General features: G+C 38.1%; 7 protein-coding genes across 7 annotated transcripts; 3 read left to right on the top strand and 4 right to left on the bottom strand.

Annotated features, from left to right (window-relative positions):
• Positions 1-204: 204 nt before the first annotated feature.
• On the top strand, positions 205-1,692 carry BATDEDRAFT_36012 (uncharacterized protein; the record flags this gene model as incomplete). The annotated part of the gene is made up of 5 exons (XM_006681926.1): positions 205-344; positions 732-841; positions 942-1,185; positions 1,294-1,404; positions 1,520-1,692. 5 exons carry the CDS (start codon positions 205-207, stop codon positions 1,659-1,661), a joined length of 747 nt encoding a protein of 248 aa, XP_006681989.1. The 3' UTR covers positions 1,662-1,692.
• Positions 1,693-1,903: 211 nt separating this feature from the next.
• On the top strand, positions 1,904-3,506 carry BATDEDRAFT_91660 (uncharacterized protein; the record flags this gene model as incomplete). Its single annotated transcript, XM_006682011.1, has 7 exons — positions 1,904-2,111; positions 2,223-2,316; positions 2,389-2,475; positions 2,587-2,669; positions 2,768-2,945; positions 3,059-3,264; positions 3,343-3,506. The coding sequence occupies 7 exons, from the start codon at positions 1,904-1,906 to the stop codon at positions 3,504-3,506; spliced, it is 1,020 nt and encodes a 339-aa protein (XP_006682074.1).
• A 24-nt stretch (positions 3,507-3,530) lies between these two features.
• BATDEDRAFT_36011 (uncharacterized protein) lies at positions 3,531-6,095 on the bottom strand. Its single transcript, XM_006681925.1, has 7 exons — positions 5,733-6,095; positions 5,307-5,490; positions 5,073-5,200; positions 4,755-5,006; positions 4,399-4,605; positions 3,804-4,307; positions 3,531-3,710 (listed from the first exon to the last, which is right to left on the bottom strand). Exons 1-7 carry the CDS (start codon positions 6,039-6,041, stop codon positions 3,567-3,569), a joined length of 1,728 nt encoding a protein of 575 aa, XP_006681988.1. The 5' UTR covers positions 6,042-6,095; the 3' UTR covers positions 3,531-3,566.
• Positions 6,096-6,525: 430 nt separating this feature from the next.
• Positions 6,526-11,594, bottom strand: BATDEDRAFT_91658 (uncharacterized protein; the record flags this gene model as incomplete). Its single annotated transcript, XM_006681972.1, has 19 exons — positions 6,526-6,570; positions 6,710-6,889; positions 6,974-7,093; positions 7,183-7,328; positions 7,428-7,620; positions 7,714-7,797; positions 7,883-8,093; positions 8,236-8,468; positions 8,536-8,900; positions 8,978-9,089; positions 9,172-9,327; positions 9,431-9,540; positions 9,623-9,854; positions 9,944-10,069; positions 10,205-10,335; positions 10,422-10,538; positions 10,666-10,729; positions 10,983-11,095; positions 11,306-11,594. The coding sequence occupies 19 exons, from the start codon at positions 11,592-11,594 to the stop codon at positions 6,526-6,528; spliced, it is 3,027 nt and encodes a 1,008-aa protein (XP_006682035.1).
• Positions 11,595-12,427: 833 nt separating this feature from the next.
• On the bottom strand, positions 12,428-13,642 carry BATDEDRAFT_91813 (uncharacterized protein; the record flags this gene model as incomplete). The annotated part of the gene is made up of 5 exons (XM_006681971.1): positions 12,428-12,584; positions 12,683-12,856; positions 12,948-13,039; positions 13,103-13,360; positions 13,454-13,642. 5 exons carry the CDS (start codon positions 13,640-13,642, stop codon positions 12,428-12,430), a joined length of 870 nt encoding a protein of 289 aa, XP_006682034.1.
• A 325-nt stretch (positions 13,643-13,967) lies between these two features.
• Positions 13,968-14,761, bottom strand: BATDEDRAFT_91812 (uncharacterized protein; the record flags this gene model as incomplete). The annotated part of the gene is made up of 4 exons (XM_006681970.1): positions 13,968-14,049; positions 14,114-14,182; positions 14,279-14,354; positions 14,440-14,761. 4 exons carry the CDS (start codon positions 14,759-14,761, stop codon positions 13,968-13,970), a joined length of 549 nt encoding a protein of 182 aa, XP_006682033.1.
• A 199-nt stretch (positions 14,762-14,960) lies between these two features.
• Positions 14,961-21,321, top strand: BATDEDRAFT_91657 (uncharacterized protein; the record flags this gene model as incomplete). The annotated part of the gene is made up of 17 exons (XM_006682010.1): positions 14,961-15,225; positions 16,735-16,779; positions 16,917-17,009; positions 17,083-17,181; positions 17,353-17,462; positions 17,570-18,264; positions 18,369-18,415; positions 18,524-18,644; positions 18,708-18,800; positions 18,872-18,938; positions 19,032-19,174; positions 19,268-19,316; positions 19,406-19,564; positions 19,654-19,676; positions 19,774-19,836; positions 19,912-21,104; positions 21,197-21,321. The coding sequence occupies 17 exons, from the start codon at positions 14,961-14,963 to the stop codon at positions 21,253-21,255; spliced, it is 3,324 nt and encodes a 1,107-aa protein (XP_006682073.1). The 3' UTR covers positions 21,256-21,321.
• Positions 21,322-21,480: the final 159 nt, after the last annotated feature.

Here is a 21,480-nt window from a genome sequence, read left to right as displayed (position 1 = left end):
AATCATGTATATATAGGACGTAATCAAGGCTGATGGATCTGATATTCTAGCTGCTACATCAATAAACAGGCTCACCATCCTATCAAAACTTTGACCAGCGGAGATTTTCTGGTTGAAGTGGGTGGATGAGTCGATCGATATGTCATTGGTAATGTCAACAATGTATGAGTTGGATGAGCATTCGATGTGCTTGGCCTGACAAGGATGACAGTATTCAGGGTGTTCAACTTCAAAGTCACGGGGAAGCAGGTGTTTTCTTCTGCAGCAACTGCAAGCCTGCCAACAGCTTGTTTTTCGCTTGATTTCTTTTTACACTCTCTGTGCAAATGTAAGATTTTTGTATGGTTTCTGGTCGGTTTGACATGATACGTTCCGTCGACTGCTATCGCACTTGTGGATAATTGTATTTCACGGAATGACTATGAGTTTGGTGTTTCTGGAGAATGCTGATTGATTCTACTTGTGGTCACTTGCACATGCTGTCACTGAAGTGGGATCTTCCATTGGTTTAGTTTTGGTGCATTTTTTTGCAAAAATGGGGTTTGAATCCCAACCACAGTGCTAGCCGTTCATTCAGTAATCATACTACTTGGCCCATGGGACTTGTAGATGATGCCGTGTTCCTGTCAAGAATACCAATCATTACTTTTACAAACTGTTGTACAGTCTTGTCGCTGGCTCCTTCTATACTACTCGGCTTGATAAATCTTGCTCACTCTTTCTTTTTATAGGGCTAACCTCACAACCCAGAAGAGACTCGCCTCTGCTGTCCTTAAGTGTGGCAAGCGCAAGGTTTGGCTTGATCCTAGCGAGATCATGGAAATCTCTGCCTCAAACTCTCGTAAGGCTTTCCGTTTTTATGAATCTGGTTGCTATTTCGGCTAGTCTGTTTGAGCTGTTTTTCAATTATACTCATGGTTGGATTGGTTTGCATTGTTTAGGTCAAAGCATTCGCAAACTTATCGATGATGGTTTGATCATCCGCAAGCCTGTTGTAGCTCAGTCCCGTTACCGTGTTCGTGCAATGGCTGCTGCCAAGCGTCTAGGTCGTCACTCTGGTACCGGTAAGCGTCGTGGTACTGCTAATGCCCGTATGCCCACAGCTATCCTCTGGATGCGTCGCATGCGTGTTCTTCGTCGTCTCCTTCGCAAGTACAGGGAGACTGGAAAGATTGACAGGCATTTGTAAGTCGATTGGCTAATTTACAGATCTTTTTTGATCTCCAACATCATCTCATGTGTATTGTCAGTCCTGAACTTGTACTTATGTTTTTTTGGGTTGGTTTTGAATAGGTACCATGAACTGTACACAAAGTCCAAGGGTAATGTCTTTAAGAACAAGCGTGTCTTGATGGAGTACATCCACAAGGCCAAGGCTGAGAATGCTCGTGTCAAAGTTCTTGCGTAAGTTTCTAATAATCACAATTCTAGTCAATTATTGGGTGTCTCAGCTTGATCATGTCTAGCGATTTTAAAATCATTCTAACGCCAATATCTTGCTTTTTTTAACCGATATTAGTGACCAAGCCCAGGCTTATCGCACTAAGACCAAGGCTGCTCGTGAGCGTCGTGCACAACGTGTTGCCGCTAAACGCGAGGCCCTCTTTTCCGATGCTCCTGCACCAGCTGTTGTTGCTGCAGCAGAAAAGGCTAAGAAATGAAGATTTCATGCTGCTTATTGACGAGGCATATATTTCATATCATTTTTTGCAATATAATTTGCTACCCATGAAGGGATTTGAGCCATCACATACTTGTAGTAGTTATGTAAAAGAATATGTACAGATTCTTGGTTTTGGTTAATTAACCTCAACGCGTAGCAACATTTGGCGCGTCCGCCATCTTGAACTTGCAAGTTTAAAGTCGATATTGTAATAGTAGTTTTAGCAGCTAGTTTATGAATATGAAAAAAACCACTTCTAATCAGCCTGTGCCTCCTCGGCCTACTACCAAAGTAATAGCTGCAAGCATAAAAGAAAAACGACCGGCTAGTGGTGGATTATCATCACGAAGTACGGTTTCAGAGCTTCGCTCAATTGGAAAACCCAAGGCTGCAAAAGGAGGTAAACTCCGAGATGCCGAAGATGCCACTGACGAAACAGTAGAGGCAGGTTTAATAGTTTTTAAATTTGGTACTCATGGAATGAGACCTGCTGTTAGGTCCAATGGTTGTTAATTTTTACTCAAGGATTATGCCCCGACATCACCAAAATAGACTAAAGGACCAAAAGAAGGAGATGCGTCTTTATCATGGTTGTATCTTACCCAAGAGAATATTGATGAGCTGAAGGCTTGCGAACCTGATGATGAGTTGGGGTATGTGCAGCTATACTCTCCCAATCAGCTATTTATTTACTATCTATAATATACAATATTTCCCTTGTTTAGAAAGCTGGCACAGATTATTGGTATGCCATTATGGAAGGACGATATACAATGCAGCATCCTAATGTCGTTTTATTATAGTAATTATTAGTATGTATCATGTGTGCAATTTTAAAAATACATAGTATTTGCATTTCAAATCATAAAAACTGAAATTAACTATATTCCAACTTTGTTCATTTGGGTTAAACCATACTCTAGCTTTTCCAAGGAAAACAAGTTTTCTCCTATCCAGATCAGTGTCTTTTTTTCTATCATGAAACTGACCTTGGACAAGTCATTAGGTAGATCAATCAAAAAAGCTTATTTTTCAATGATTCATATTTTAAACCATCTTGTTTGTCCACGTAACATTGCAATAAATATGGCAACTTGGCTTTAGAAAAATCCTTGACTCATACGCAGACACTATCAGAGTTTAAAAAATTGCTGTTTGACAGCTTAGCTGAGCCATCATCACCTGCAATATTGGCCAATAGTACTAATCAAATTGAAGATCCTACCAGCAGTATATTTGAGCCGGCAGAATGCAAACTCATTATTGATTATGCAATGACCACGTAAATAATCCTTGCTTTGCCAATCTAGATTTATTGCCAAGTTCATTTATTTTCAAAATGCATAATACTCACCAACAGCAACCCACATGTTTCTACCTAATTAAAATCATTAGGTTATTTCAGCATTTTAAACTATTTCATTATGTCTTTAATAATGATCAAGAGAAACAAGAGGTCAGCTGGCCAGTAGCTCTTGAAATACCATTTTCAGCCTTGCCATTATCTGATGCAGACACATTTGAGGTGCACGAGGCGGAAAAAGCTGCGCGAGAGCAAACCAAAGCTGGAATATTGGACGTCAAAGGATTGTCGTATACTCGTAAGACTTTAAATATTTTCTTTGTCTGCATCAATACAATGGAGTTTGAGATATAACTGTTATTTTTATACATTCCAGCCGATATTCTTGGGGTTCTTCCACCCGACGAATTAAAGCAAACTGCATTAGAAAATATATCTGAGCTATTGGAAGGTCTATCAGGCGATTTTGATAGAATGCTGTTGGATCAACGCCAGAGATTCTTGAATCAAATATCAAAACTTTCCACAACAAAGGAATAAATGCTTGACAAAAAATATCATTTTATCTGATCATTTCCTTTATTAGGTAGTGTTGCCAAATTAAACAAGAACACTTTGTGGAATTGTGTCATTCATAGAAGGTCCCGTGCCAGTTATAGGCTGAGCAACACTAGAGTGCACGCTTTTAACCTTTCCAGCCATATTGGCTGTAGGCAAATCTTGCATATGGCTGTATTCATCAATCTGGGTAGAAAGAGCAATAATAATAAAAGTTGGATGAGTTGCTGTTTAGCCACAACTGATTTCAAACTATTTGGATTTAGATCGGTAAATTACCTTTTCAAGAAGTGTAGCAGAGTACCCAGGGGAGTAGTAGCGCACAATTTCTTCTGGGTAACATTCGTTAATTATACGAATGTATTCGCCCATTTTAGTTCCAGAAAGTCCATTTGGAAGGGTACCACCTTGCTGAGTAGATGAGCTATAACTGTTTGCAATATCTTGCACGCGCTGTAAACCTCCACATGTAACAAAGGCACGGCGCGCTGCAACATCATGAGGAAGGATTTTTGCAAACTGTCCAGCAACATACTTCAAAACGCTAGGCGGAGTAGAGAGCTGAAGAAGTGGCTCAAGAGCATCCATGTGTAGCGACTTTTCCAAGATACATTTCAAGGCTCTTTTTGTTTTGATTCTAAGATCAGCTCCTGCCTCTTCATTATCCTCGGTAGCCATAGTGAGTACATTCAGAAGCCTGGGCAACACAGCATGGTCAGCAAGAGTTTTGGCATGGTCGGGAGAATGGCGACCTATTTGTCCAAGCGACCAAGCACAGGCAGCCTAAAAAGATTTGGTGTCAGATATACACTGCCATCTTCCATGTGTTTTTTCTTGGTTGAATATATATTTTCACAAAATGATCGACCCATACCTTGATGTGTTCCTCAGATTCAGAAACCAGTGCATTTGAAAGCGGAGGAACGCCTTTGGAAACAATTACCGAAAGAGCCAAAGTCTCAGAAAACGCTGCAATATAGCCAAGGGTCATGATACCAGGAAGACTGGCATTTCCAGATGTTTCGTTGACATAATCAACCACGGCAGCAATTCCTCCAGAGTTGACAATTAGCTGTGCCAACTATTTTATGAGTTGGAATTCAAAATAGATGAGTACGATTTTATCATTTAGCTGACCATAGGCCATTCACCTTGGTTATTGAAGGTGTATATCTCAGATAATAAAACCGCGATTTGATATACAGTACAAACAAGGTGGTGCAGATTTACCTCTGGAGTATGCTTGGCAATTTCGCAGATCAAAGTAGCAGCATTCTTTTTGACATACCCATCGGTATCTTTAAGACAAGTAAGGACATTGGGGAAGATTTCTCCATCTACAACGGTTTCTGCCAGATCTACAGTGTGTTTTGCAATCTGAGATAGCGCTGAGCACACTTGTCGACGCAGTTTGGCATCCGGATTAGACAGTAATGGGGTGATAAACGAAATTGTGTTTGCATCCACCACCGATTGAGCAAGCTGTTTAAATGTATTGTCAACAATCTGCTCACTACAACCACTATCGATCCAGTCAATTTACGTTACCTCTGGAGAATGTTTTGAAATGTCACTCAGTGCTGAAGCTGCAATGCGTCTAAGAGATAGTTCTGGCTCTTGGACACATAAAACCAGTAACGGTATAGCACCTGCATCAACAACAGTCTGCGCGAGTTCTAGAAATTTCATTGCCATTGCAATCGTAGCATAGATAGGATTAGACGATTGTCAATCAATAAAGTATATGGCACTTCAGTTTGTTTTTATAATAAAATAGCTTACCAGAATTATGACGAGCAATATACCCCAATGCCCAAGCTGCAGATTCTTTCACTCCTGGGTCAAATTCTTCAAGACAAGCAACAAGTGCATTCAGAGCACCGGAATCCGTGACAGACTGAGCCAAACCAGCCGAATGTTTAGCAATAGCACGTAAAACAAATGCAGCGGCTTTTTTATAGAAACGCTGGAATGTATAAATGCACCAGTAAACCCATGAGTAAATAGTCAATATCGTGTACAATCTCGGAATAAAAACAAAGCATGATGATTTAAAACAGTATTTCTAAACGCAAGTGACAATAGAGTAGATTGACTACATTTGGTTGCGCTTGTCAAAATAATAGAGTCACTATGGCTATATTGGAGTCTACAATTATGCCAATCACCAAATTATTCTATTGAAATTTAATAATTCAAACCACGTACATTCTGTTCGCTAAGAGAATAAACAAGTTGTGGAAGTATATCAGATTCAACAACTGCCTCAGCAAGCTCCTCGTTGTAATTAGCAAGGCGACCAAGAGCAAGTGCTGCAGCCTGTTGAATTGCCGGAATATTATCGAGGAGAAGAGGCCTCAGCAGCGACATCACCCCAGCACTCTGTAGAGCATCAATATTGCCTTCACGCGACGCCAAGTCGGCAACAGTCTGGACAAATAGCAGTCGCTCTTTTTGGTATTTTTCAAATACTGAAAGTACCACTCTTGCGCTTGTTGCAGGAGTATTGGATGCCATTCACAGGATTATTAAACTATTTCAAAAGTTTAGTTGATTTCGTATACGTCGTTTAGCTGTGAAATGTTGCAAGTTTGAAAATTTTCTTGGTAGAAAGTTATCAAGCTTTTCGAGACATGAGCAATCTCGTGCCATTCAAAGTAACCAAATATGTAAAAGTAGACCTACATTAGAAAGTAGATACCGCAGTAGTGCTACTTTTAATTAATATTGTTTGAGAATGACATTTAGTATATTATTCTTTATTGATCCCTCATTTGTACTTGTATCTGAACTTGTTTACAAGCATATCGAGTTTCCTGCAACAACTCCTTTGTAGTTGCTATTGAAGTTCAATAGTTTCATAAAATAGCTGCTTTTATTGCATTCCATCATTTAATCAAGTGTGTCTTGCAAAGTCATCAGCATTTGATCCATCCAATCATGTGATTCGCTACTCAACAAATATATATGACCAATCCCATTATTTAATTGTTCATTTTGCTTAGTGAGCCTGTGCCAATTCTGAAAAGAACCCAAGAAGCTCTTCCTACAATTATTTATAGAGTGATAGCCGGGTTTAGTTAGTAAATAGTACAGTGAGTAAAGATTGATGCTATTCTATATTAATTTCATACAAATTATAGAAAAGATGCAGTTAAATGTATGGTTTGTGATAAATTACATACCATGGTGAAGTCTAGGCGAACAGACACCTCTGGATAGCATTTTGCAATCAATTCCTCATAGCGACGTAACTGTCGAGTAAACTCTTCCTGTATTCCACGCCATACGACCTGAAGCAATCCCTCCTCTTCAGTAAAATGTTTGTCAACACGCTTGTATAGTGCCTCTAAACCTTTTTTAACCTAATTATATGCGCGTTTGGATTGTCAGTAAAATAGCTTGATGGTTAATACTGAAGATGCTCAAAATAAATCTCCAACGTATACCTCTTTTCCTGGATATTTTCGAATAATATCTTTTACAGCAGATTTGCTGTATTGAATATGATAAGGCACTTCCTCAATCGGACCTGTTTTTAATAATCCTTCGATTCCTTCAAAAAATTCCTAAACATTGGTGGATATACCGGCGGTTCACATTCAATGTTAAATAATATCGCATAATGATTGTAAAAACAATGAATTATGGCGCTTACCAAAAGTTTTCCCAGCGGTTTTCTAATAACAACTTTGCAGTATGCCTCTAAATTAACATCGTAAAGAACTTTGGCTTGCTTTGCAAAATTATCAAGACCAGGCACTTTTCGTGCACGGACTTCAGCATGGAAATGATGCATATTTTCTAAAATAATCATGTTTAAATTCAGTTAATGTTAATCAATGTTGGTGTAAAAGTATCTTGAATAAAGAATTCAGCTAAAACACATTTTTAAACACTTGCCAACATTGAGAATGTGTATGTTCAATGAGTCCTTTTCCTCGCTGTTTGCCTTGGAGTCGTTTCCAGCTTGTTGTGCAACTGCGTCCAATGTTTCAAATATGCTTTTGATAATCCTGGAATATGCTTTATCTACAGTTTTCCTAGCGATCCCATCCCAGTTGGATAGCATAGTTTCCATTCGATCAACAAACCTCTATTATTTAAACAAAATATTATACGTCTTTAGTTGCATTCAATAACGCTATTAAGTAGTTTAAATCTTTGATAAAATTTCATAAAATAATACCGGAAAAGTTTTAACAAAAGGGAGAATGCCACCTCTTTTTCGGAGTGTAACTTTAGTGTCTTCGACTGCTTTGATTTGCTCAATCTAAGATATACACATTAAATAAGTCGCCGTTTGAAAAAAGCAAGTGCATTTATATAGTCTAATGTTATTTTAAGCATGACCATACCACAAATTTTTCAAAGATTGCCGATGTACGCTTTTGGAGATTTTCTAAAAGATTGATTACAAATACATGTGAGGTGTTGGCGTACTCTTTCGTGTAAAATTCAATATGGACCATCATTCCAACGGAAAATGATTGATCATATTTTAAGCCGCTTTCAATTGTGCCTAATAATTGCTCCCGCGTATCTTCAAAGATGCCTTCCATCATTTCTCTATTATTTGTGATATACACATATTTAAATTAGTCATAGTATGGCTATATTTTAGTACATATGACAAGATTAAAATACTCATTTAAAGCAAATGATCGCTCCAAAGCTGTATTTTAATGTTTCACAATACAAAATCACGCACTGGATTCTTTTTTGAGCCTTTGGGTCCTTGACAGGTTCTCTTGGTCTACCAAGGTCTTCTTGCCAAGACTGAAGCGAAACTGATAAAATTGAAGAGGTTGCTTCTGCAGAAATCTGCAGAGTACTTGCAGCATTTGACAACTCGCTGCTTTTAATAATGCTGAAAAAATCAATGATAAAGTTTTGTTCACGAACCATGATGTTAACCATTTTTAATAGTGCATGCCCAACAGCCTGTAGATTTAGTAAATTTATGGGCAGTGTTAGTAAGCAGGTATGGTTTGATAGATCTGTTATACACAGCTGGTAAAATATTAAATCTTTCCTCATCTGGTGTCATGCGTTCTTCTGGGCTCAGATCAAGACTCGCGGAGCTTCCAACCCGCGATGAGTTCTTTAGACTACCAAGTTCGTAGAGTCCTGGCTTGGATGGGGATTCCTTCAACCCATCATCACCTGTAGAGTGCGATCCTGATTGTCCAGAAAAATCAAACGCTTTACCAAGCTTCTTGCGATTAGGCTTCCAGCTTTCGAGTTTTTGCTTGATTCCACCAGAAGGACCATTTCGATCAGATGTATTGCCCAAATTTGATGTGCCTGAACGAATTGCAGACTTGATGGCATTACTTGCAGCTGAAGACACTGATACGCCCTGACCAGAAAACACTATTGCATTGAATAATGAAATTTCCAGACATGTTTAGACTCGATTTTTAAATAGATTGCAAAAACCACAAACTCACAAAAATCCATTTCTTCCTGTGTAATTTTGCGTTGTGTATGCTGGGTCTTCAAAATCTCGATAAACTCTTGTGTTTCGCGCCTATATGGACGAATAATTTCCTTGACATATGCCTTGAAACCACACATGTCAGCATTTTACAACTAGTTGAATAATTTTTCAACCAAATCACTTTTAGCGCAAAGAAATGGTTACCATTTGAAGTTCATGATGTGCACGAGCGTCAATATCTTTAAGCCAGCGCAGTAAATTTTGAAATTTGAATAGTTTTTGCTCAAGACTCTCATGTGCATAAAGCTTCAATGAGCCTTTTTGAGATATACGAGCCTTGTCTTGTAAATAAAAATCTGCCTGTTGTTGAAAAGATATCATAAAGTTGATCATGATTTATATAAAGGTTAGTTTAATTGAAATTTCAAGCCAATTTTGAATATGTTTTGATTCAATGACCAACCAGTTTTGAAAATGTTTCCAGTAAATATCCACACAGTCGTTTTGCAAAATCGTTTGCATATCCCTGTAAAAGTGCTTTTCTTTCTTTAATGACAGCCATGTCACCCATATCTACAGAAATAGATTTTACAAAACAGAATAGTACATATTAAACAATATATACAGATACCAACAGGAAAATGCCGTGTTTTACCTGTAAGCTTTGTATTGATAATGTTCATGAGTTTTTGAACTGCAGACTCGCACTCGCGTACGCCATCTGGACTGTCAAGAGGTTCATTTCGAAGCACCTCTAATGTATATCCTGAAATGCGCAAACTTCCCAATAACTTTTCCACAGAAGTCAACAGACATTGTTGATTTGTGGAAGTCACTTGCATTCCTTTGTTCTGCGTCTCGATTTGGTGGACATCTTGCCCCATTGACTACAAGGAGAGTTTGAGCAGTGTGTTAGTATCATATAGGCTATTAGCGATAAAAATGACATCCATTGGAAAAAGGCACTGACACTTACATCAAGCAAGGATGTATAGTGGGAAAGCCAATCATCAATTTGGGTGAGTTCTGAAAGAGCTTGTTCGATTTCGTTGACGACAATGTTGGCTTGAGATTCACTTTGAATAATATCGTGTACATTGGCCTATTCAAGTGTAGATTGACGGACGGTAGTCAGTTGAATGTCAGTATATTTCTTTTGGATCTCCATTGAGCCAAACAGGTGCTGCATTAAAATTATATCATATATATTTGTCCATATGAATCAGAGAAAACGTACTGCTTCTAATGCCTGCAGTTCTGAAAACAATCGTGCTTCCAAAGCTGCTGCATCGCCGCTTGCTTGCCAATTAAAATCACTTAAAACAAGGCTCAAATCAATTGTAGGTAAAGTTTCTATTGCCGTTACGGCTAGCCAGTTTGAAAATTCAATAATATTATTTAGCGAAATGCCCATGTTTGAAAGTCTAATACAAAAAACGCATTCGACACCAAACCTTCATCATCTCCACTGATTTGAAGCTCCTGACTAGCAGAATCCATCTCAGTCCCAGCTAATTTGACGTGTGTATTGCTCGTTCCAAGACCAATATCGACTGGAACGGATGCTTGTACTTTAAATATCGTATTGAATACAAAGTTTGGAATGAATCATTACAGTTTTCAGTTGATGAATATTCTTTGAAACAAAAAAGTTCAAGCAAGTTATCATTCAATATTCTACATTGTGATCTTATCTACCTTGCATAACCGACTCTCCAATATTAATTAGCTTGGGCATTTTTTTTGTATTTGCTCTACAGAGCTAAAAGTTGAATGTAACGATAACAATCAATGACCAATCTCATTAACCAGATTTATAGAAAAGTTAACAATCGTGTACGCCTAACCTTGATAACCATTTCCAAGAATTGAGTTCTCTGTTGGTTGCTCTCAAATGTCCATCGGTATATTTTCCCCAGATTGACCAGAACTTGGCAGTCCTAGTAATAAATAGTGAGTCGGTGCTTTGTGAATGAGCAATTTCTACCCATAGTGGGTGCACTGCAATTACATACTTCTCCATTTTCTAAAGACTTGAGCTCATCTAGCCCCCATACTTTTATAACGGAAAGACTGCCAAAGCGTTCTTGCTTGAGTTTATATAAGCGTATTTTTGTACCTTTCCGAACTGGGTTGGTCCAGTGAGTTGTCAGCGATAAACATCACGGTGTTCAAAAAGCATGGCGTATCAAAAACAAATAGATTGTAATTGCATTCAAGTCAGTATGTTTGCCCTTGGAATATGGCATTAGGAGATGTTTCAGCCAAAAAACAAGAGTACAAATTTACAGTAATAGTGTACAGGTCAATTACGTAGCTGGTCTATCACTGTACATACCAGATAAGGATATAATGCGACTTTTCCATTTCCCCTTTATCCCTGGTTTTTCATCGTCATCATCGTCGTCATCATTATCATCCTTTGCATCCTTGGAGTCTTTGCTGTCTTTATTCTGAAACGACACTTTAAGTAAATCCTTGACACCACGCACCTCTCGTTCTTCCTCAAATACTCGTGCATGGAAAATGAGCTTTCCGGCGCTACCATCCTGCCCACCGTACCCACCTTCGCTTACATCTTCAAAGAGCTGCTGGATAAGCTGTTTTTTAAGTTGCTCATCCGACATCTGTACTTCATGTATATTCAATTTAAGACGGAGTAAATTGCCAGACTTTGTCGGACCTGAGCCAATTATAGAATAATAATTTTGCAATTGGCAAGATACGCGTTCAAGCTTATCAAGCTATTTTGATACAAAGCAATGTATTATTCTCTAGCAATCTTGATGACATCATTTAAAATGATTTACAGTCGTATTCATGAAACTAAAGTGTCAAAGTATTGACTAAACAGTTAATCTCATGAATGATAATTCCTATTAAACTTGACAGCATTGCTTCCTGTAAACTGTTTGTAGAGTTTGAGAACAGTCGTATCCAATATTTGAATTGCAATAAATGAATCTGGTTTCAAACTCGGTGATCGTACAATGCATGGTTGTATCAAATGTGAGGAAAAGGATAATCCCAGTTTAAAACTAATTTATGTGCATTATATGATGTACGTTGTGTCTATTGAATTGAAAATATCTATTGAACAGTCCGTTTCTAATACAAGTGCACAATGAATATCTAGCCATTGTATATTGCAAAGCAAGAGGTAGTGCCTGAGATACGAGCTCTTCATTTCATGTGAATACGACTAGCAAACTGTCAAATTGCTGGATCGACAATGAGATTTCTCAATAAGCATCACCCACTACAACTAAAACTTTTATGAAACACTAGGTGAGTTGATTTACTTGAGCTGTTTATAGTCAAGATACCGAGTCAAAATCATTGCTTTATCTATCTAGCCGTATATTCCCATCCCGCTTGTAACCAAAACACAGCACTGGTTTGAAGTCGATCCACTATATATTACCAATTCTCCTAAATTAAACAGTTCATCAACTTTCTTTTACTGAAAAGCAGGACCACCTCTGCTAGCTTCCGCCTGGCCACCACTGGAAAAGCCAGTTCCTTCAATATCTAAATCAATGACATCACGTTCCTTGCATTTTACATCACACACGACGCATTTGCACGAAGACTTTGTAAATTTGATGAAACATGGTCTACAAATAGCATGACCACAGTTTTTTAAAACTGTGGTTAAAATAGTTTAATTCTCGATCAGTACAAAGAATCCTATGAGCCACTTTTGCCAATATACCCTTTGGTCTTTACATTGCAAGCAATATACATGATGGACTCACCGACAATTTTTACACCATTCCTAAATGTAGTAAGACAACAGGGACAATGCTTTCCAGGTCGTTCAAGCTTTTTTTCTAAGCCAGCCGAGGTTGAGGATTGCGCGAAAACCACAGGGATAAGCTTTTTGAGGCTAGATTAGTGTAAAAATCAGCCATGATATTTCAGGACTAAATTAGACTAGTATGAGGATCAGATTCAAGAGATTGTCAAATATTGCATACCTGATAGAATGAGGTTCAGATGCGGCGCTGCATTGCGGCTCAACCTTGTCTGCTTTTGGGGCACTTGGAGCAGCTTCAGGGGTAAGTGACGGCTGTATTTTCAAGATAAAGTATACATTCACAGTAAACGCTTTAGTAAGACATCTCGTTTACACAGTAGCAGTTAAATTAAAACTTGGACTTGCCAGCCAAAAATTGGAAAGACCTGGCGTAGGTATGTCGGCATTGCCATTTTTTTTCTGGACAGACGTTGAGTGTGTTTCCAAGTTCTTGAAGTCTTCAATTTGCTTTTTTTGAGTTTCCTCTGCTTTACTAGCATGCTCAGCTTCAATGGACTGCTCAAAGTTTTTTATGTCTTTAGATTGACGAAGTATTTGTTTTTTTTGAGCAAGGATGCTTTCAAATATACATTCCTATAACAAGATTTAGGATTTGCAGTAGAGTTGATAAGAATCAGTATATTACTATAATCCTGAGCAAGTCCGTCCCATTGTAGTCGGAATCACCTTGCAATACAAATGGCCTTTTGCACAACACACTGGCTGCACAGCTGCACGCAAGCACAATAGACAGGCATCGTAGTCTCTCATACTGTCTCTCCCTAATCGCTGCTTTTGAGTACCATAGGTGAGTTTGGATCTCTCTGCACTAGTGAAGAATGCTAGTGCAGTATTGTTTTTCGAATGTCGAGGCATCTTTGAAATATGTTTGTATGTTGATGCTGAAAATAGGGTAGAAAGATTACGGTTAGTGATAAAAGGTATGAGAACGGGAGAGATGAAATATTCATATTTCAACCCAATTCATCATGTTTGAAAACATGATGGTATCGAGTAGACTGCTGTTGAGATTCCAAAAACGTGAATTCTCTATAGCACTGAACGATTGCTTCAGACTAGCGTAGATTCTCACAACACGATGCACTCTAATGGGATGGTGTGACAATTTCTCACTTGTTTCTGTCCTTGTCGCCAACTGTAATGAAATACACTCAGTTTGATATAATCTTTTTAGACCAGTTTATTTCTGAATATACAGATCATGAAGAGACTTGTTAAGCTGAAAAAGACCATTCAGGCTAAACAGTCGATGAGTCGGCATTCTAGAAACATATACAGAAATACACGGTCAGAGTCTTTTAGGAACAAAGTATAATTCAAGGTTACCTTTGATAGCTTCCTTTTACGATCTTGCCATTTTGAACAAGGACATTTCCCAAAATATCCTCTGGATCGCTATTACCAATGATTTAATGATCATTGTTAGTATTGTCACTATTTAGAATATATTTAAGAGGTGATTGGTTTACGATCAGTGTTTGTATAGCTTACCTTACTCTACCCCATGGTGTAAAGACTCGTTCGTCATTAATATTCAAATGACCTTCTTTTTGATAATTTGCTAGAGCTAAATTGCATGACCGTTAAAAAATCGGATGAGTTGATGTCCAAGTTCCTTGGTTCAAACATACATAGTGAGCAAGTCTAGCTACCTTGAGCTGCTTCATCTTTATGAATGTTTTCGGCAAGAAACTTGTGCAATCTGGATTCAAATTGATGATTCGAGGTAAAGTTGAATGGCTTTATACTAGATATGGCACTAGATTCTGTGTTCAAGTGAAGATTCTTTGAAAAGACACTACGATCAACCCAGCCAATGATATCCTCATCGGACAAGGTTGAATGGGCCTGGTTCGGCAAAGTAAATGTCAATGCAACTTTATCCGGATCATTCACATCTGCCACATACAGATTATGACTATAGTTGATACCACATTCGACAGCAGGTCGAATTCTACAGATTCTAGTAGACATTTCTCTGCTAAAAAAGGACTTTAAGCAAAGATTAGCCATCCGAGGAAAAGCATGAGTATGTATCCCAATCATATAGGTTATTTTTAACTGGAAATGGTTCGACTTTGAGTTGATCAGTTTTGACAAGATACAACACGTGATTTATAGATGTCTATTTTGAGCATACAATTTTACCAGACCAATTTTTATTGATTGTGCAATGTCATCACTGGCTGAGCGGATACAGCGAAGAATGGATGAGCAGCAGCAACATGCGAATTCATCTCAAGGTCAAATGATGGCAGGTTCCAGAGATATTAGTTTTTTAAGCGGGGGATCTGAGCTTCAATCCGTTCATGGTGAACCAGTCGGGGAGTATCCTAGTCTGGAAGATATTTATGATGATGACGATGATGGTACAGTAAATGCCTGGCAAGTGGCAGTTCTTTTGATCCCTGTGTTGTCCAAGGCACTTGGTAGACTGAGTACGAGATTTTGTTTGTATGCGAGCTTGTCCCGAGTTTTATTAGTATATAGCTGACCGATGCTATATTTTGGTGTCTCCAAACTTTATTTCGTCACTAGCGATGATACAGCTGGGAAAGCAGATTTTACTCGGACTGGTTTATGCCATGTAGTTTCTGTAGTACTGACTGTATTGGTGGGTGAATCCAGTTTTTCTAGTCGAGATTATTGATGCTATATTTCTAGTGTTAATTTTGCAGAATCGATCAGGATTCATATACAGTAAATCCAACCAAATAGCCAGCCAGTATTGACGACAATCGATCTATACATTCCGAAAGCTATCCAGAACTAGACCTGCTTATGCTTTTTTTAATGGTGCAGCTTTCACACTTCAAGTATTTGCCTTGAAATAAACTGTTTTACTCGACAGACTAAAATATTTTCATTTCATTGGAACGTCGAGCTGTATCGACACTAGAACAGACTGGATTTGGTTTAGCTTATTCCAACTCACGTGACCAGTGTTTGATTGAAATACTTTGTCAAGGGTTGATTATTGGCAATTGATTGCAACGCAGCAATGTGGACACATCCAACAGTGGTCGAAAACACTTCCTTTTGGAAAACTATCAAGGCATGTATCAGAGAGTATATATCTACCGATTCCATTTAGAATTCTACGCAAGAATTCGCTTGCTTTGAATTTTATCATCCCTAGTTATATGGCATGTCGCTGGGCTTACATTGTGTACATGGAATGCTGGATCTGAAGCTAGTTGACAGTCCTGTATCTTGTGTTGCAGTATGGGGCTGTTGAATATCATACATTGAGTTTATCTACTTGTTTGTGATTCAGAAAAACTCAATGAGATAGCATTCGACTCGAACAATCATGTAGCTGTTTGAACGTTGATGGGCTTGGACTGAATATGAATTTTGAGCATGTTGGCGAGTATAAATACTTTTGATGCAAAGTAGCTCTCGAGTACTGCAAATTGGTCTTTAATCTGATGACAGGAAATATGATAAACTGTCCAGCCACATCCATACTTGGTTATATTAACAGTTTATTTTGTAATTCTTTATGCTTCACTCTATTGACATATCTAGGAAAATGATCTTTTTTGGATGCAAAAGTCAAAAGAAAATGAAGCAACGTCAACTATGCTGAAAAGTGTTTGGGCAACCTTACAAAATGTGTATGAGCTATTATGTGATGATTTGTATTACTGAATCCATTCATTTTATACAAGCTAATCCAAGTGACGATTTAGATTTGATACTAAGCAGTCCCCGTATCGGATTGTACTGCGCACTTTTCAAGGAGGAGTGCCTGATCCAAATGGACAGATGGTCGCAGTAGGTTACAATGCATATTTTTACATAAGAGTTGGTTGGATTTAGAACTGATTGGGTCTACATTGGTCCAAAAGCTAACCCTGCCTGCTAGATTAAAAATCTTTCCAATTCTAACTGGCTGCAAAGCACTAATAACGTATTCTTGAATGTTTGGATATATTAGGCAGCAGAGACATTGAAAGAGATTGAGAATGATTGGGCTTGGATAGAAGGTTTGTCATTGTTGTCTAGCATCAGTCGATATTCAATTTTACTATTTGAATAGATGCTTGGTGATGTATGGCTGGTCACATTTTAAATATTGCAGTGGATAAAATGCTAATTTAAGCTATATTTTGAAATATGGTAGAAACTCTTTTGCCTGAAATGAAACAGCTTGAAGATAAAGGGGACAAGGCAGCCTATGCTCTAACTAAATTTACATCCATTGTACAGAGTCAAGGTATCTTGCTGCTGTGAAAATCATGGGTGTAGTCAAATGTAGTTACTGATTGGTTTTGATGATCAAATCGTAGATGCAGATACGGATGAAAAATCATCAGACGCAAAGTTTCGAGCAGCTGCGAGATCATGGAGACAATTGTTTCGGATGGAAGAGTCTGAGCGACTTGTTAGTTGTATGTTTTGACTGACTACTTGATGAAATTTGCTGAATCTCAAGACTCGATATTAATACCATTGCCATTTAGTTTATTCTTGTTCGTATCACAGAAAACTAATGAATCAAGGCTGGATGTATGTGTCGCTGTCATATTGCTGCTTTTATTCTTTTGTACTCGGAACAGAGACCAAGGTGGTTATCGAGCTTAAAGACATTCAAGAGCTGTCAAAGGAAAAGTCCAAACGAGGAATGATTTCTGACTCAATTAGGATTGTCACCCGTAACAAAACAGAGGTATACATTTAGAATGATTTGGGTTTTGAATCTGCCGCTATTTTAAAATGTAAATACAGGCTATGAACTAACTATTTTGCACTGTCAAATCCTTGTTGCATTATTAGCACTTTTTTTCAAATCTTTTTTTTCGCGACGAAACTTTTGAATTGCTTGAATATCTCACGAATCTGGCTTTGCAGAGATTGCTTAAAGCCATCAGCACAGAACCTGCTCCCGGTCTTTCTTTGAAAAATACAGAGCATACACAGGATATTATTACTTCTCCCGCAACAATACTGGGTCTTGTACAAAAAGGCAATCTCTCAATACCATTAAAGCTGGCATTTGAGCTTCAAAAAAAAAACGCCAAATTTCAATGGCTGTTTAATTTACCAAGCACAGAGACTATATTTGAAGACATTGACGTAGCATGCTCGATATCTGGGACAGATATCAATTTCAATGGCAGACTTTATCTTTCTGACACATTCTTGTGTTTCTTGTCTACCGCCAAATATCAATGCCAGCTGGCATTGCCTTTTTTTTCAATCATGCGCGTTGAGCGAATCAATGCTTTGGCGTCCGCCACCATCGCGATTACAGTTCGGCATCAATTAAAGTTGCTATTTCAGCTTGTAGGAGGACAACCGTTGGCTGATAAATTTTGTGCTACTCTCAAAGATCGCTTAGAGTCACACGTCGAAGAAATGAAGCGCCTAAAGCCATTTTTGACTACATGCCCATCTGAAGATTTGATTGCAGGAAAGGATACTAATGTTGGCGGACTTGGTGTCAAGTACGGCTATGTTGATTCCAAAAAGTAGGTGGTGTAATGTATTTTTTTGGAAAATGCAAAGTTCCATTGTTTTTTAATTTGAGTGACTAAAATCTATGTTTGATGACTGTTATATTGCTGCCATTTAGGGCGGTAGAAAAGAGCAAACTGAGATATTGGATTTCATATTTTAAAGGTAAACTTTTGTTTTTGGCATGAAACATTGATATTTGCGATCCTGTTGATTGTTTTGTGGTTTAATTTGAATATTTGGTTTGTAATCTAATATGTTGTCATTATCTAGATTTTGGACGAAATTTGACTCTTGTTCGTCTTCCAACATTTATCAAATTGGTTCGCATTGGTCTCCCAAATACTCTTCGAGGAGAACTTTGGGAGCTGTGCAGCGGTGCAATGTACAAACGGTCTGTGTTTTGTATATTGTCTTGCATATGTTTTTATTAGTTTTTAACGTACATTTGTTATAGATTTATAAACGACGGCTACTATGAGAAACTACATATTGAACATGGTGGTCAGGTTTCACTTTCTACTGAGGAGATTGAAAAAGATCTAAACAGGTCAGTCTGTTTTTCAAACGTATCTTGACTTGAATTTTATCTAACCACGGATTTTTGTAAATCACCTGTAGGAGTCTTCCAGAATATAGTGGATACCAAACACCAGAGGGAATTGATCGTCTTCGTCGGGTTCTCTATGTAAATCTTGCAAATATTTTTTGACCATTTCATTACTGCTACTTGGATGAAAATATACCAATGCATCTTTGTATTTTAATTTGATTTTGTTAGGCATTTTCTTACCACGAGCCCGAGATTGGTTACTGTCAGGCCATGAATATTGTTGTAAGCGTACTATTGATTTATTTGACAGAGGAGCAAGCCTTTTGGATTCTGACAGTTCTATGTGAAAGAATGCTTCCCGGATACTACACGTATGTACACTGACCATGAATGTACTTTGATTTAAACAACTTTAGTTTTTTGAAATGATATGTATGTTTTAACTATTGTTTTTGGTCATTCAGTGTCAATATGGTTGGAGCAGTAATTGACAACCATGTGTTTGAGACTCTGGTGAGTTCAAGATGCATCGCTTATTAACCACTCTCTTTGCAAAAAATAGAATTTAAATGTGTTGTATATCACTTGTATCTGGTATCCAGGTGCATCGCTTCATGCCTGTTTTAGGTGATCATATCAAAAAATATGAGATTCAACTTTCTGTTGCCTGTTTACCGTGGTTTTTGAGTCTGTTTATCAATTCCTTACCGTTGCCATATTCTTTACGAATTATGGACTGTTTCTTCATGGAGGGGGCCAAGGTATGCTAGCATTACTTTTGAATTTTATTGAGCCATCCTCATTGCCTTTTTTATTATATGGGCTGACATTATACCGTTACTCAATTTAGGTGCTTTTTCAAGTTGGGTCAGTGTATTTTCTTATTTCTTTGGCTATAATTGAAAAGTTTTATTTGGACATTTGATTTTTAAAACTAATCATCGATTTTGCTGATTGCTTTGATTATTAGTCTGGCTATTTTGAAAATCAACGGAGACGCCATTTTAAACATTAAAGATGATGGTGAACTTATGTAAGTATTGCTCAAGTTTGTTTGTGCACCTATTCGAGTTTAACAATATGTACATATTTGACCGTGCTTTGATAGGAATGTTCTTAAAGAATATTTCAGTAATCTTGACGATATTCTTCAAATGGAGGGACAAAATGTGCGACCAACCACAAAGTTCAATCAATTGATGCTCACTGCATATCGTGAGTTTCAAAATGTGACGAACGATATGGTGGTAGATTTGCGCAAAACACATCAGCTTAAAGTTATTCAAAATATGGACATGTATGCAAAACGAAGTGTTGTACGTAATCTTACATCCACTTCCAAGTTTTCCAAAGACGAACTTCTTTTTCTATGCGACCAATTTTACACTGCCCAATTTTATGAAGCCAGATCTGCTAAGCTGCATCCAGATCGACTGGACTTTCCTCAGTTTAAACGTCTTATTTCCAAGATTGCTATGTGGGCCAACACAGATTCTGACCAGGATGATCAGTTGGCACGTAATGGAAATGATTCTTCCAAGAAATCTGTTGTGGGCTCTGATTTCATCGAGCGTCTGTTTGCTAAAGTCTTTGATACCAATGCAGATGGCTTGGTTGATTTGCAGGATATTGTGAGTGGTTTGGCAAAGCTAATTCATAGTAGTCCCGGCACGTGGCTCGAGATTATTTTTGATACGCATGATGGAGACAGCGATGGTCTGCTTACACGTGAGGAGACTATCCATGTATCAGAGACGTTACTTTTTCTTACCAGACAATTGAGCGGCGATGAGCATCTTGGCTCTGTTTCATCGTTTCTTAATCGATCGTTTGCTGCTGGCGAAGCTGAGAATACTTCTGGCACAGATCTGAATACAGTCATTGATGTTTCCAAAAAACAACCCGTTTCAGAAACATTCAGTCTTAAAAAAAGTACATTGGCTGCAGTGGTTTCTGAAGACAAGTTTCTAAAGTTTCTCATTGATGAAACACTATCTACCCAATTTATGCTTTATAATACAAGCACGGGTGTAAAACAAAAAGTCTTGGCACCCCCGCCTATGCAAGAAATCAGCGAGTCGCTGTGGTCAGGCGGATTCAAGTGGGCATCAGGCAAAATGGCAGGTAAAAAGGAGCCTGTAGGTGTAGTGGAGACGGAAGTACCTGCAGCGATCGATGCCATGTCCGAGTTGGCACTACCTGCTGACGACAAGACTGATGGCCAAATAAAGCTTGACACGATCAAACTCGCTGATGCTTTTGACGAGGATGCGGATTATGACTGTGCTTTACTTGAAGAGGGTAAGATTTGCCGTGTTTGATTCGCTTGTTGCAAGGTTATTGACCTTGCTGATTCGAACCTAACTCATTTGACTGTACTATTAATATATTAGTGGATACGTTGCTGAGAGAAGAGCTGTTTAATCCAAATCCGACAGAATTGGCTACTTGATTTGCTATTTGAACTAAGCTATATTACAGCCGTATTCACGTAAAACGGAGTACTAAATAAAGTGCCAAAATACATAATAAATAGCCAATCTCATGAAATGATGGATGCCAGTTACTAGACAAAATTATGTTTTCTGAATTCCTTGACAAAGTTACAGATTCACTGATTAGGTATGGTTCGCCAACCGTTTAACAGCAATGTTGTGAGGTATAGAGCTTTATATTG

Source organism: Batrachochytrium dendrobatidis (assembly GCF_000203795.2).
Source record: "Batrachochytrium dendrobatidis JAM81 unplaced genomic scaffold BATDEscaffold_14, whole genome shotgun sequence".
NCBI lineage: Eukaryota > Fungi > Chytridiomycota > Chytridiomycetes > Rhizophydiales > Batrachochytrium > Batrachochytrium dendrobatidis.
This window is presented reverse-complemented; position numbering and strand designations above follow the sequence as displayed.

Excerpts from the sequence above, each read along its gene's own strand:
- BATDEDRAFT_36011 (XM_006681925.1), bottom strand. The coding sequence starts at position 6,041 with ATGGCATCCAATACTCCTGCAACAAGCGCAAGAGTGGTACTTTCAGTA. Across the intron at positions 5,491-5,732 it reads ATTCTCTTAGCGAACAGAAT|CGTTTCTATAAAAAAGCCGC; the intron begins GTACGTGGTTTG and ends TATACATTCCAG. Across the intron at positions 5,007-5,072 it reads TTTCAAAACATTCTCCAGAG|CTTGCTCAATCGGTGGTGGA; the intron begins GTAACGTAAATT and ends ACATTTAAACAG.